This window comes from Lycium barbarum, chromosome 10 (genome assembly GCF_019175385.1).
Source record: "Lycium barbarum isolate Lr01 chromosome 10, ASM1917538v2, whole genome shotgun sequence".
In the NCBI taxonomy this organism is placed as follows: Eukaryota; Viridiplantae; Streptophyta; class Magnoliopsida; order Solanales; family Solanaceae; genus Lycium; species Lycium barbarum.
In genome coordinates this window covers 101,525,100-101,541,533 of record NC_083346.1, presented here as the reverse complement: position 1 = coordinate 101,541,533, position 16,434 = coordinate 101,525,100, and the positions used below count along the sequence as shown (strand labels likewise).

Below are 16,434 nucleotides of genomic sequence, written 5' to 3'. Positions count from 1 at the left end.
CTATGTATATAAATAAGGAACTGTGTTCAAATCCACAGTGAAAAGATGTTAGGAATTTTTGAAAAGATGTTGATATGGGATTTGAATCTATGAGGAGAGAGTATGTACCTAATACTGCTAGCTGATTGCAGGATAGCTCTCTACTCATGGTCAAGAAGAGACAAAATCATGCAAGATGGTGCCCTCAGCTGCTATTAAATTATACATGACTGCATTTCCTTAGACTTTTTGGGATGAGTTAATTAAAAATATATTTACTGGGTTAAATATCTTGTATAATACATAGCATTTATTAGCATCTTAAACTTTATAGCATATGGGCTATTGGCTCCAAAGCAGCTCCAAACAAAGTATACTTAGCTTTTGTTTTGTTATACTGCCCACTGCTATTATAGCCATGGTTCTGCCGGAAATTTCATTTTTGTTTGATTGGTAGTTGATCACGCCCAACTCTAGTCCTAAAAAGGATAAGCGGTCGTTGCAAATATAATCCAGTCTACAAGTCCGGAATCAAATCCCACAGAGAACTAACACTAGCTATAACCGTTCAATATTACTAAGAAGATAAGTTCGAACAATATTCTGAAATATAAAGATTAAGATTTCTATTTTAAACTAGTTAACTAATAAATAATAAAGCAGTAAAAATTATCAATTAAAGAGGATGAAGTTGGAAACAAGATTAAGAAGGTCTAAGGTTATGATTCCCCCAATTATCGGAATCTTCTCGCTACGTTGTCTATAATCTCACCGATTTATTCTCTACGGATCGTGAGCACTCAAATTATAGTAATTCTCTCTCGAGCAATCACCATAATTTACTAGACGTATTCTCTCAAACTACCCTAGCAATTTCTCACTGCTCACTATGACCACCTCAAAACTTCGTTATCTCTAATCCCGCTTTTAACCACACCGTATTGATCTATCACATACCTAAGGAGTGACGTTGTTCAACAACTACCTAAATATGCATTCTCTCTCGAGCAACACATAATAAATAGGAACAGCTAATCAATGGCCATTCAATCAACTGAAATAAGCACATAGTTGAACAAGTAGAAAATCCAACGGCTCAATTATACTAAAATTTAACAAGAATTCACCCTACAAAAGATTCCATCAAAACCCTGTAATAAAAGTTTAGCACCACATAGACATGGTAACCAAACAACAAAAAATAAAATTAAAGAGAAGAAAAAAAAGAGAGAAAGGGATAGGGCTAAAGCCTCTGTGCATCTCCCAGCGAGCAACCCCCCTCAATAGGTCCTTAATTTCCATTATATATTTTGGAAAGATAGAATCGTTCATCTCCTATTTCCCTTGGGACTTGGACTTTTATTCTTTTTCTATGCACATAAACCTGTCAACCGGTTTAACCGGAACCGAATCGGTAACCGGTTAGGGAACCGGCCGGTTTTCGGTTTAAAAATCGGAACCGTTTAACCGGTTTGAAACCTCAAACCGGAACCGGTCCGGTTCAAAGTCTCCAAAACCTTTTTTTTGTTTTTGTTTTTTGTATTATATATATATATGTATATATATATATATATATATATATATATATATATATATATATATATATATATATATATATATATATTATAGTATTTATTAGTATATTGTAGGTATATTTACATATGTTATACAAGTTTATAAGTAAAGTTTAAATATTTACTAACTAACAGGCTAACAGCAAGTCAGCAATACAGAATATACGTGTATACATATCTATATTAAGTTATATCATATATGCTTAAGTTATAGTGTTATACTACATATACCTAAAATATAGTAAGAATATACGTATATATATCAATATACTTAGGTTATATAACTTATATATATATATATATATATATATATGTTTAAGTATACTATATATACTTATAACTTATATATTATAACTTATGTTATTTATAGCTTAATTTTTTTCTAAGTATATAAATTCGTATATACGTATACATATATATATATATATATATATACCTAAAATATAGTAAGAATATACTTATATATATATCAATATATGTATCAAGATACTTAGGTGATATAACTTAATATATATAAATATGTTTAAGTTATATATAGCTTATATATATGTATAACTTTTTTTTTTTATATATATATATATATATATATATATATATATATATATATATATATATATATATGTTTAAGTTATATATAACATTATAACTTATATATATGTATAACTTACATATATATATATAACTACATTATAAGTATATTCTTAATATATTTTAGTTATTTTTCAAATATATAACTTTTTCGTTTTTAATTTAAGTATATTCTTAGTATATTTTAGGTATATTCCTAACTTAATAAAAGTAAAAATATGAACACAAGTAAATAGAAGAAAGCTCAATGAGCCATATATTTTATCCATTCTTGGATAACATTTATTTGCAAGTTGTAGTTTTTTTTAACTTGCAAATAATACATGAGTTGTACAGAAATAGTAGAATAATAAAATCACCAATTTTGAACCATTTCGTTAATTTCCCCCACATCATATTTGGTCATGGAAATATCTTCAAAGTCTTCCATTTGGTCCGGTCCACTAGCTATCAAATCTTCAATTTCTTCCTCTTCGCCTTCCTCCGCTTCTAAGTTTTGGTTGCGTCGCTCCGATCTAATCCAATCGCGAATGTACACTAGTACTTGCAAGCTAAAGTCGGATAATGAATGTCTATGGTCTCCAATTTGCTGTCTTCCTTGGCTAAATGCGCTCTCCGAAGCCACGGTTGATACTTGAACCGTAAGGATATCTCGAGCCATTATTGAAAGTACCGAATAACTTGCCTTGTACTTCATCCACCATGCTAAGACGTCCAAGTCACCCAGTTCCTTGATATTCACATTTGGCTGCATCAAATAAAAGTTATACTCATCAAAGTTTGCAGTACAAGAAGAAGTTGACTGTGAATGTAAAACTTTTAAACCCGACAAACCCTTTTTGCTACTCTGAGAAGTAGTAGGGCGTGGAGCAATGGGTGTAGCACGTTCTTCCAAACTAGAATAATGAGTAAAAACTTTTCTAAACTCATCATCAATAGCGAGTTCGGCTTCAGCTAAAGATGGTTGAACTCCCTCTTCAATTTCTAAAAATGTATAAACTTGACTAACCAAATTTTTAGTATAAGACACTTTTAAATAAGGATTTAAAAGAGAACCCAATATAAATAAAGTTGGGATGGGAAAAAAATACTTCTTAAATTTGATTATCATTTCAAAAATAGCCACTTGATAACCGGGTTTATATTTATACTCTTGTAAAACTCTAGCTATTTCCGCTAAGTAGGCTAAAATTCCGGTTACCGTGGGATAGAATTGTCTAGAAAAATCAAGAGTTGCATTATAAAAATTTTCTAAGAGGTCAACACATTCTTTAACATCTTCCCAATTCTAATAATTTAACCAATCATCACTATCAGTATTATATTTGTTGTGAACTTGTTGTATAAGAATCCTATACTCATATGCTTGTTGTAGCATAATGTAAGTGTAGTTCCACCTAGTCTCAATTTCTATTTGAATTTTCTTAGGTCTAAGGTTATTTTCCACACAAGCATTCTTAAAATCTCTAATTCTTCCCCTATTAGCATTACAAAAAAGAAACGCAACCGCATCTCTAACTTTTTGAACAAAATCTTCAAAATGCACAAGACCATCTTTAACAATTAAGTTTTAAATGTGACAACTACATCTTACATGAAAAATATTTCTTAGCGGAGGGTTTAGTTCTCTTTTTATAAAACCTATCGCCTTTGTATTATTAGAAGCATTATCTAAAGCAATACAAAGCGTTTTTCTATAAATGTTAAAAAATCTGATAATAGTAGACATTGAATCCGCTAAATATTTTTCATCGTGACGACCTTTTCCTTCATCATATAAAAAAGCTATAATTCTTTTTTGCATAACCCAGTTGTCATCAACCCAATGACATGTAATAGCAAAAAAATCTAACTTGTTAAGACTAAGACCCAAATCAGCGGTAAGACAAACATTACAATTTAAAGAATTAAATACATGGCGCAAATAAAATCTATATTTTTTAAACAAATCTATAACATCGGCTCTACAAGTACTTTTAGGAATACTCTCAAATAACAGATTATAACAACGTTGAATGTAAGTAACAAACCCCAAACCTGAGGGAAAGGAAAATGGTAAACAATCATAAGCTACCATTTTAGCTATTTCTACACGCTCTTTTTTCGTGTCATACTTAAAATTTCTACCGATTCGTGGGTCTATCGTCATTTGAATACCCCCCCACATTTGAACCCGTTTTCTCTCCCCAAACATCCATATGTTTGGTTCTCATATGACCATTTAGTGTACCCGTTCCACCATCCTTATCAGTTCCTTGCTTAAAACTAAATACTTGTCCACATAGGGTACATGTAGCTGATTGGTTTTCCCTATTCTTAGTCATAAATTTCCAAACTTTAGCTGTGGGCTTACGAGTTCTAGGCGGTTTGTCTTGTGTATGTGATTGTGCAGGACATGTATCTCCTATGGGATTTTCGGGAGGTTGTGTTTCATCATCTTCATTAAAAGTGTCGGTAAAATGTTGTTGCATTGTCTCATGACCTAAAAGTGGATTATTTCCACCAACATCAATACCTAAATTAGGTGTTTCTTCCACAAATGTTTCCTCATTAAGCCCACCCCTAACAATACCACTACTACTACCGGCACCACGTCTTAATCTCTTTGACATTATTAAATAGAATTAATTTAAATCACAATCAAATAAATCACAAGAAAATAAATTACAACAAATTAAATTGCTAGAATTAAATTGCTAGAATTAAATTGCGAAAAATAAATTGCTAGAATTAAATTGCGAAAAATAAAGATAGAGTTGGAACGAAGGTACCAAATTGCCGGATTAATTTCCAACAAAGTGAAGACGGCTAGAATTGCAAATCCACCAAAGCTACTTCGGATTGTTGCAAAATCACCAACTCCACGAACAATATTATAATTGCAAAATTAATAATTGAAAGTTGAAACTATAATAAGACTTTGTGGCTAATTATTGCAAAGTAACTATAATTTAGAGATTGAAATTTGAGAGAAAGAGAAGAAGAGTAAATTGGTGTGAATTAAAATGAAAATGAAGAAGGGTTTATATAGGGGTGGGGGATGGGTTAAAGTGTTAAAAAAAAAGTTTGGGGGGTTGGGGGGCCAAAAATTAATTTTATGACCGTTTGGCAACGGCCATTTTTGCACCAACGGTCCATTACCGGACAAAGGCCCAACGCCAACGGCTATAATTTTTTTTTATTTCACCGGTTTAACCGGTTTAACCAGTCCGATTCCGGTTTCAAAAAAATCGGAACCGGACCGGTAATAATTAAACGGTTAACCGGAACCGGTTAACCGGTTCTACCGGTTCCGATTTTACCGGTCCGGTTACCGGTTTAACCGAACCGGTTGACGGGTTTATATGCACAACATGTGTCCAGTATATCCCTTAAGTCCCTTGCTGCAAATTAATTCACCTCAATGTAACAGCTCCCAATTTTGTCTACTTTTTGTTTAGCTTTTCAATTAGTCCCTGTAGTTTCCCTTTTTCATCAAATTGTTCCTAAAATATCAAAATAGCACACAAGCAGAATAATATCAATAATTGAATTTAGTTGGGCACATTCAAGATAAAATACAACCAAAGAGCGGTAAAAATGTGGGTAAATTAACATTAAAATATATATAAATATGCCCAATATCAGTAGTTTACAAATTAAGTTGTTATCTTCTTGCATTATGAACTACTGTTCCAGAGTGGCACACGAATAGGTCCATCATGTTGCTTCTTAATAGGATGGATCATTTAGTCTCAACGGTGTTTTTATTGTGTCAAAGGGCCTTATCAACTAAAGAAACATAAAACTGCAGATAATAGGAATAGACGGTGGATTTATCTGTAACATATTATTTGAGAATATGTGATTTTGCTAACGCAATAGACGTTGAAAGATAGAAGGAAAAAGCAACCAATGACACCTGAAGAATGGATTCTTCTGTATAGTCCACAAACCACAAATGTACTGGATGATTTGATGTCCGTTGTGCTCACAAAAAGTGAAAAACAGTAGCAGCTGGATCATAGTGGATTTGCCTTTTCAAATGTTTTGCTTCTTATAGTAGTCCCTTGATGAATTATCAGCTACCATTACCAGCAGCTCCACCTCCATTTGTCTTGTTGCTTGTGCTATTTGTGTGCAAAACCGGACTGATGATGGGGCCCTGCCCTTTTGCTGACTTCAATTTACCCAGCCTCATTCTCTTAATTTGTACACTATGCTTTTTTTTTTTTTTTTTCTATAACCTTATTTGTTCTTCTATTGATATGCAAAAGAAAATGTTGAACTGATGATGCTTTCAATTTGCCAACCTGCCAAATCTTTTGCTAGTTATTTTCCTGTTAAGACTACGATTTTCCTTTCCTTGCCACATTATATGTGGTTAGGGCTGACAAAATGGTTTCAAAAAACAAGTAACCATCCGATTCGACCTAGTATTAAATATGGGTTGGATAATTGACCATTTAAAAATGGATCATAATATCCATATTATCTACTAAAATATGGGTATCCAGATGGATAATATGAATGTTCATATTATCAATACTCATTTGTCTGCTTGTTATTTTTCATGAATTCTTGTTTTCTGGTAGTCTAAGCTTAATTTGGCTTTTAGCTTGTGTTCTCACCTGAGTTTTTGCTTTCATACTATCCGTGGTTAACCCTTTTTTTAATCTGTGTTAAATATGGGTGGATCGGATATTTTATCCCTTTTTGGTTAACCCGTTTTCGACCCGCTCAATATCCGCGCATTTGCCACTCTCATATGTGGTTATTAAATGACTGATGTAGTAAGCTAATCATGGGGACGTTGATTTGTTGATCATGAACTACTGGTGTTTTCGTTTTCATGGATTTTGATTCTAGTGCAGACAGCGAATTACGCGGAGGGAGGAAAGGTCCAAATTAACGGAAAACATGACGTTATGCTTCACATTCAACTAAAGACTCATAACTAGCATTCAGGTAAAAGAGAACAACATGGTGAAGGAAAAACATGGAAAATATCTCCAGCTCAATCTAATTTTCTCCTTCCTTATCTCTGAATCCTTAAAGTTAGTAAAGCAAATCATACTTTCAGAGAAGCAAATGAGTAAAATTTTCTATCTATTGGATTGGTTTGATGATTCAGCCTTGAGATGATGAACCTCGTCCAGGTCACTGAAAGCATCGAAAGGACTATCAAGTTGAATTTCTGTAAGCATTCGACGAAGATCAGTGGCCTCATCCTTGAGCTGCCTATTCTCTTGAACGACTTTCTCATGAGATTCCGAGACGGTGTTTAACTTATTGATCAGATTTTGATTCTCTGTTCGTAGGCGAAGCACTTGAGACCATAGTTCATCAAGGTACCTCTGCTTCCTCATCCTTGATCTTCTAGCTGATTCCCTGTTTGATATCATTCTCCTCTGCTTTCGTTCATCGATGATTCTATGTTGTTGTTCCTCCGATTCATCGGAGGTTGAGTTACTGCTGATGCATGATGGCTGTGTACTCATGAAGTCTTGAATAGGAAAAGAGGCCTGATAATTTGATATATTGTTATTGGTTAAGAATGTGTTGAATTGGTATGGTAAGTTTTTGTGCATGAAGGTGTAATCAATGGGAAGTGATGAGAGATTTTCTGGAGCTAAGTAATGCTCTGATGAAATCATTATTGATTGTATTTGGAATAAGCTTTAGTTTTCAGATAAAGCTATTAAGGTAAGTTGTGGGGAGGTTTTATAGGAGCAGAAGGCTTGAAAAGTGGGCCAGATTAAGAGCCCGTTTGGATTGGCTTATAAGTTGCTTCTAAATTGCTTATAAGCTGTTTTCAGCTTTTTTGAGTGTTTGGCTGGCCAGCTTAAAGTCATTTTGTGCTTAAAATAAGCTCAAAAAAATAATTTGGCCCATTTGACTTAGCTTATCTAAAGCAGCTTATAAGCTGAAAACAGCTTATAAGCCAAAAAAAATAAGTTAGACTACCCCAACTTATTTTTTTTAGCTTATAAGCTGCAAACAGCTTATAGGCATAAGCCCATTCAAACAGGCTCTAAACAATGAGTTAACTGTACTGTGATGAGCTTGATGAAAGCAGATAATAAAATATTCATTTATGAAGCACAATGAAAGATAAAAAAATAAAAATAAAAAAGGCATCATCAACTCTACCTATATGTAATCACCGTCGATTCGAAGTCCAGATAAAGGAGGCGGGTTATGGTAAGTTGATGACTAAGATTTTCAGGTGAAGCATATTTACCGCTTTCGAATATTTGAAATTTGATTTATGATTCGTCGACTTATTTCATATCATGGTTCAGGCGTTAAATGAGTGAGGTTTACTCACTATCCTAAAAATAATTAAACTATGAAAAGAGATTTAGGATACATACAACTGATCCCAATTAATTTGTAATGGAGACAACGTTGAAGCATATATATAGTAGCATAGTTGGTTTCAAGTCCAGAGTTGTGGTAAGTTGATGACCGATCAAAAACTATTTATACTATATTAAAATAATTCAGATAGCCAACCCCAATTAGTTTTGGATTGAGACATAGTTGATGCATATTTAATATAGAAAGACAAGGGGTCATGTAGATGCGTGTATGTATGATGTATGCATCTGGACCATTTAATACATGCATATCATGAAATCTTAATGAAGGTGGAGTTTTTGGAGAATTGCCAAACAGTACATGTAATATGCTTAAAAGGAAGAAAAGTTTGTGATGATTGGGACAGGAATTATTTAAGCTAGGATTGGATTATTGGAATGGGAGAAGAAAACAGTTCAAAGTCAATCTTAGAAGAAGCGATATGCAATTTGGAAAACATATTAAAGTTTCACAGCCAATAGCAATTGTGAATTGATGACGAAATCTAGGTCAATTGAAAGTTATAAACTATTTAAAGCATGAAATTTTGATGATTACTTTAACAATGATGAGTCGAAAGGCACTTAGAGATTGAGAGTTTGGATGGGCTTATGCTTATAAGGTGTTTGTAAGCTAAAAAAAATAAGTTGGGGTAGTCTAATTTATTTTTTTTGGCTTATAAACTGCTTTAGATAAGCTAAGTCAAATGGGTCAAATTATTTTTTTGAGCTTATTTTAAGCACAAAATGACTTTAAGCTGACCAGCCAAACACTCAAAAAAGCTAAAAACAGCTTATAAGTGAATCCAAACGGGCTTTGAGATAAAAGGGACCGATGAGAAATGTGTAATAGTCTATGATATAGTATTGTTTAAAATCATAGCACCTCAATGTTGTCTTCTTAGCTCTTATTCAACTTCCCATAATTAGTTGAATTGTTGTCTGTGTGATCAAGCTTCTAAAGTCTGCTTCTTTTGAAAAGTGTTTTGAAAAAGTACTTTTGGAGAGTAGCAGCTCGTGTTTGGCCATTCAATTTTAAAAATATTTTTGTCAAATATCATAGCAATAATTTATGCTTGGTCAAGGTTCTAAAAGTGCTTCTACAAAAAAAGCTACACTTTTAGCTTTCAAAAAATAATTTTTACTACTCCCAATAGCACTTATTTTTTCCCTAAAAGTTTGGACAAACACCTCATCTTACTTACTATAATAAGTACTTTTGACTTTCCAAAAACTTGACCAAACAAACTATTAGCCCAAGCACAAAAATTGACTTGCATATTTAGTGAGCTTCTTGAGTAGTTACCCTTGGCTTGCTATTTCATCCCCCACCCTCCAAACAGACAAAAAAAGTCAGTGCACTAAGCTTCCGCGAATGTGCATAGTTCAAAGAAGGACCGAACTACATTGGATCTATTATTTCTACGAGAGATTGTTTTCACGGATTCATCTCATGATATGGCCTCTCGGTCATACGATGACAACTGTTTCCGTTGCACCAAAAAGGGTGGGACAAGTCTTTTAGACAGAAAACCGTACAGTAAAAGTTAGCATGCATGTAAAAGTAAGAGAGTACACTATTTTCTGATTATCATCTTTCTCGGCTGTTGTTCCGGGCGAGCACTCTCTTTTCTTACAATTAGTCTAGATGAGTACAATAATTAAGCTTTTTAGTAGGTCTCTCTTTGTTTTTATTTGAGGAAAAGCCAAGTAAATGTAAGTAGAAGTACCTTTCTGAAACATTATGGAGTGGTGAGCCCACATATGCATCAGAGTGAGAACTATGAGGTACTATTCTATACCTATAGACTACATAAATTACTGGCCTCTGGTGGAGGTACTTGTTTTCATCTTTTTTTTATTTTATTGTGGCTCAGGTTTGTGATTGTTCAAATGGATCCTTTCAAGAACTGAAGAGCCTTAATAAATTGACTCTAATCATCTTACTTAATAAATTGACTCTAATCATCTTAGTATTTCTGCTGTTATATGTGTATGTTTCCAAGAATTTCTTTGTCATCCCTTTTTATATTTTCTAATCAATCATTGATATTATTAATTGGTGAATAAAGTTATAAAGGTTCTGGTTAGACGTATTCATTTATTTACATGAATTACTATGATTTTTGTTGCAAATCAAGAACTTTGCTTGATCTTGTGCTGATGATAAAATTATCAATTATTGTATGTGACTTTTACTATTGTAGTTTTCCCCATGGAAAAATGTTATATTTTGTTGATTTAGTAATTTTTTTTTCAAGTTATCTCTTAATATAGTACTCCCTCCATCCCATAATAGTGTCACCTTAGCCAAAAACACGCATATTAAGAAACCAGTAATGCAATGTGAAGTTTATCAAACTACTCCTATACAATAAAAATAAATTACTTTTACCTTTTGATTAGAGCATGCACAAGAAGAAAAATTTTTGACATTGGGAATCTAGCAATACCAATAGCCTGTTTGGCCAAACTTATTTTTCTCTCAAAAGTACTTATGTTATCAAGAAGTACTTATTTTAAAAAAAGTGAGGTGTTTGGCCAAGCTTTTAGGAGAAACTAAGTACTTTTGGGGAGTAGCAGAAGCAGTTTTTCAGAAGCTAAAAAAAATAGTTTTTACCCAAAAACACTTTTTTGAAAAGTACTTTTGAGAAAAATACATATAAAAGCACTTTTTAAAAGCTTGGCCAAACACTAATTGTTGCTCAAAAGTACTTTTCAAATTAATTGGCTAAACACAAACTGCTTTTAGCCAAAAATATTTTTTTGAAAAGTATTTTTGAAAAAAGTCAAAAGTACTTTTTAAAATAAGTTGTTTTTAGAATCTTGGCCAAACAGGCTACAAGTTACTATGTAGTTTTTCCAATTATCATTTAGATGTTACTTTATTGTCTAAGGATAGAATTGGAAAAAAACTAGTCAATTTATGTCTTGATTTACTAAGATGACACTTATTATGAGATAAAATTTTTTAGCTAAAGTGACACTTATTATGGAATAGAGAGAGTAATAGTCTAAAACTATCAAGGTGACTAGTACTGTACGTTGTGTCTGTACAAGGTTAATATAGTGATTTTGATAACTTTTTTTTATCAGACATCACCATGTTAGCACGGCAAGAAGAATGTAAGCACTTGCAAAGGACACTAATTGAGTAATGGTTATAATACTTCCATTTTCGTTAATAGCCTATTACCTATGTCACTTCTATTTATATATTATGTCTAACTTGGTAATCATAAAGCCCTCTAATTCATGGCAAACCATGGTGGGGTACCCACCCACCCCCATCCCCACATGATAAGATATGTTAATTTGTGTTTTGATGATTTGTCAAACTCTCGAGGAACCAGATAGGGATTAGGTACTCGATCAGGTCCCCCGCGTGTCATAGTGTCAACTCTACAGCTGTAAAATTGCGGCATTGTACCGACTGACAGAACCGCAGCAGCACAACTGCAGTGTGCTAGTGGTCAAGACTGAAATGTCCCTATCCATTGTCACATGATTCTCACATGCTCCCTAATATATATACAACATGTTCCAATGCTTAACCTAACACTTTGAAATCAAAAAGAATATTTACTCTCAAGAGGCAGCCGCTGCTGCTCCCAAAATGCTCTCTCAAAGATCAAAGCTGCAATAACTAAGGGCCTGTTTGGAAAGCCACCTGGTAATTGGAATTGGTGTAATTACTAGGGTAGTAATTACACAATAGTGTAATTACAACGACTTGTTTGTTTGTCATAAGTAATTACAATGTAATTACAAGTGCGTTGTTTGGTTGCAAAAGTGTAATTACATAGTTAGTTTAATTTAAAAATAAAATTTAATTATAAAATATTTAAAAAATATTTTCCTTTATAAATGATATTAAATTAGTTATTTAATAACACATTGTTTCTTGAAAATATATTAATTAATAATCATATATTTGTAACTAAAATTATAAAAAATAATTGATACATATTTTTCAAATTAATAATATTTAATTTTAATTAATTATAAAACTTAAAAGAAGACTTTTTTTTGTGAGAACATCAAGGATTGGATGTTTGACAAAAAAATAATATTTATAAATATAATGTCATAACATTATTCAAATGTTTGACACAAAAAATCCATCAAATGTAAGTAAAAAATAAACAACATGCAATGTGAAAGCAAATAACTTAAAATTGAAAATGTAACCTAAATTCAAAATCCAAAAGAAAAGTTTAACATAATACTCTTATGTCAAATTCCAACATTACATAAGTGAGTTCCAACGTAACTTAAGTAAATAATTCAAAAGAAATGAAAAATATAAGTCTATAACCTCATTCACAACGAAATTCTCTATAACCTCATTCACAACAAAATTCTACTTTAATAACGTCACTCGTTATATGCCAAGTTTGTTAATGACTCATTTTTTTCCAATATTAAGAGGTGCAGTTTCAAAAATTAAAATAATAACACGGTTATGCTAAATGAATAAAATTAAAAAATATGAGCAATTACATGAAACCACAAGAAGTAAAGGTTGGAAATGAAAAGAAAGGAAATGAAAAATAAATAATATAAAAAGAAAAAATACATTTTTTAAAAAAATTAAAAGTAAAAAAATCAAAATAAATTAAAATAATGGAAATAAAAAAAATCAAAAGAAATTAAATTAATAGAAATAAAAAAGAAATTAAAATAAACAAAAAAGAAACAAACTAAAAAGTTACCCTGCAATTACAGGGTGTAATTACACCTAATTCTCAAACCCCCCCTCCCCCCCCCCCCCCCCCCCCCCCGCCTGAGAATTGGAGAGTGTAATTGCACTTTCTCAATTACACCCAATTTCCACCTAATTGTATAATTGTTTGGTCAAATAAACAGGCCAAATTGTGTAATTACATCCAATTATACCCAATTCCAATTACCTATGTGACTTTCCAAACAGGCCCTAAAGGAACCAGTTCAGTATTCAATATCTATGTCTTAGGTTTTTTTTAGTTGTTAAGTCTTTGTCTTTTGTTATTTACTTGTATTCCTACACGGCTTTCAAGAAGTGTAAAAGTGGGACAAATCTACAACCTTTGTCGGTTTATGTTCTGGGCTAGAGTTAGTCAAGGTGTGATTGTGTTCTTGGCTAGAGTTAGTCGAGAGTGTCTTTGCAATAGAGTTATTGTAAAGGGCTTACAATAGAGGTATTGTAAGGGGTAGGGATTAAGAGTTTAATTCCTAGGTTGCAATAGGTTGTAATATGAAGTTACTCTGTTTAGTGAAGTTGGAAATCCTACTGGGGTAGGTCGTGGTTTTTAATCTCTTGAGCAAGGAAGTTTTCACGTAAATATCTTATGTTATTTACTTTTTGTTTTTACTTGAGGAAACGGATAGAGAACCTGGTTCTCTATCCTATTTGGTGGACTCAGATATTATATCATTTGGTACCAGAGCAGGTTCTTTCTAAAGGTTAACACCTAGAAAAGATCTTTCTCATGCCTGCTGCACCGAACATAGATGAAGGACAATCTAGCACAAGACCACTAAGATTCAATGGTAAATATTATGGATGGTGGAATACAAGGATGAATGATTATCTCATGGCTTAGGACTCTGAGTTATGGGGCATTATCTGTGATGGTCTTTTTGTTCCTATGAAGAAAAATGAGGCTGGAGCTGAAACTGTTCCAAAAACAAGGAAGGAATATAATGAGACTGATAAAAAGGCTGTTGAAAAGAACTACAGAGCCAAGAAGATCCTTGTGTGCGGTATAGGGCTGATGAGTACAATCACATCTCATCATGCCTATTGGCAAAGGAGATCTGGGATGCTCTTCAAACCGCTCATGAGGGAACTAGTCAGGTGAAACGGTCTAAAATAGACATACTTACCACATAATATGAGTTTTTGAAGATGAAGGATGGTGAGTCTATTCATGATATGCATACTAGATTCACCTCTATCATAAATGAACTTCATTCCCTTGGTGAAATCATTGCGACAAACAAATTGGTTCACAAACTACTAAGTGTACTACAAAATTCTTGGGAAAGTAAAGTAAATGCCATCACTGAAATCAAGAATTTGCAAAAACTGACCATTGACGAGCTCATTGGTAATCTCAAAACCTATGAGCTCAAATGAAAATAAGATCTTAAAAGGAGGGAGCCAAGGAAAGAGAAGAACCTGGTTCTCAAGGCTGATGGTAAGAGTGATTCAAGTGATGATGAGTCAGACATGACATATCTCACTCATAGATTTCAAAAAATGGTTCGAAAAAATGGTGGGCTCCAATAGAAGGGAAGTTACAACAAAAATCTCTAGGGATATAACTATTGTCACAAATGTGGGAAACCTGGGCATTTCATCAGAGAATGTCATCTCCACAAGCAGGACCATTTTAAGAATAACTTTGACAAAGCAGCAAAAAGGAACCAGGATCCTGACATAAAGTTCTAGAGAAGAGAAGCAGCTGACAACTTGGTGAAGCAGGCTCTGGCTGCATGGGCCAAGTGAATTTGAAGATGAAGAGGACTTAGGTGACACATCCATGTTGGCTATCAACGATGAACCCTCAATATACGATTCAATCTTTGTTCTCATGGAAAAATCTGACACTGGTGATAGAAGTGAGCAGGATAAGGTAAACCTTCTTGATGTTCAAACAAAACTGAGAAGTTACTCTCATAGAAAATTGATCTCATTAGCAAACATTTTAATCAATGAGTATCATAGTCTCATTAAAGAAAAGGAGGCTCTAACCAGAAGATTGACGAATTAGAACACGAAAGGGACGACATGGTAGTCTGCATAGTAGACTTGAGGGAACAGGTTGAGGAGGTTACTAGAGAAAATTCCTTGCTAAACAGTCAAATGAAGAAATGGACGGATACACCTTCTAAAGGAAAGGAGGAGGCAAGTCAGATTTAGCTTGAGCATGAAAGCGAGCTTGAGAAAACCAAAATGAGTCTTGAGGCTGAGCTAGAAAAGAATAAGGAGCTTCAGGAGAATCTGAAAAGCGTGAAAATTAAGCTAGATGAGTCACTGTAGTGGACCTGGTCCTCAATTGTATCTATGTACACAAATGATGCAGGAGACAGACAAGGCCTTGGTTTTCAAAAGACCAAAATTCCCAACAATCTCCACAGCAAGGCTGTCTCTATAACTGAAAGTTGGCTATGCACTTATTGTGGTTAGACTGGCCATCTCAAAAGGGCATGCAAAGTCAAATTTCAAGCCCCTAAGAGAAATAAAAAATTTGTCGAAAAGAGACCGAGAGCGGAGGGACCTGGTCATCGCAAAAGAAAAACTGACTTACCTGCATGGGCAAAAAGAAGCTTAATTCATCCTCTCCATCACTCCAAGGGACCCAATCTGGTTTGGGTTCCTAAACTCAATCAGTGATCCAGCCGGTAGGCTTGAGTGAGAGGAAGTAGTCAAAAAGGTACATGGATGAGAGCTGATTAAGGTGGATAACTGAATGAATGAATTTCTCTCACTCAAGGCCTACCAAGAAGGGAAGATGTCATTTGGAAATGAAAAGAATGAGTGCATTCTTGGCACTGGCAAAACTGGCAAGACATTCTCCCTTGCAACTGAGAACATGTACTATGTGTTTTTATGTGAAGCACAACTTGTGAAGTGGTCCTCATATCAGTGGGATCTAACATAACCCTGTGTTCTTAATATATCGTTGTGTCCTTGGTAATGATGCAAAATTGAGACACAGACAGACAGATAGGACATGCAAGTCTCTATCCTGAATTGTCAATAAGATCGTGGAGGACCTGGTGTTTGCATACAAAGAAAGGATGTGTGTGATCTTCGATGAATCATATGATTTGGGTAGCAAAGAGGCATACAATGATGAAGATGAAGATGGTGAATTTACAAAAGTCCATGATGAAGCCATTGAAATTTCAAATGGAAAGACTGAATTAATGAGCCAGATCAAACAAAGTGATGAAGAAGATGC

The 16,434-nt window shown here is 33.6% G+C and overlaps 1 protein-coding gene across 1 annotated transcript; it reads right to left on the bottom strand.

Moving 5' to 3' along the window:
* Positions 1–7,005: 7,005 nt before the first annotated feature.
* On the bottom strand, positions 7,006–7,816 carry LOC132614735 (basic leucine zipper 43). The gene has a single exon (XM_060329253.1). It carries the CDS (start codon positions 7,775–7,777, stop codon positions 7,226–7,228), a length of 552 nt encoding a protein of 183 aa, XP_060185236.1. The 5' UTR covers positions 7,778–7,816; the 3' UTR covers positions 7,006–7,225.
* Positions 7,817–16,434: the final 8,618 nt, after the last annotated feature.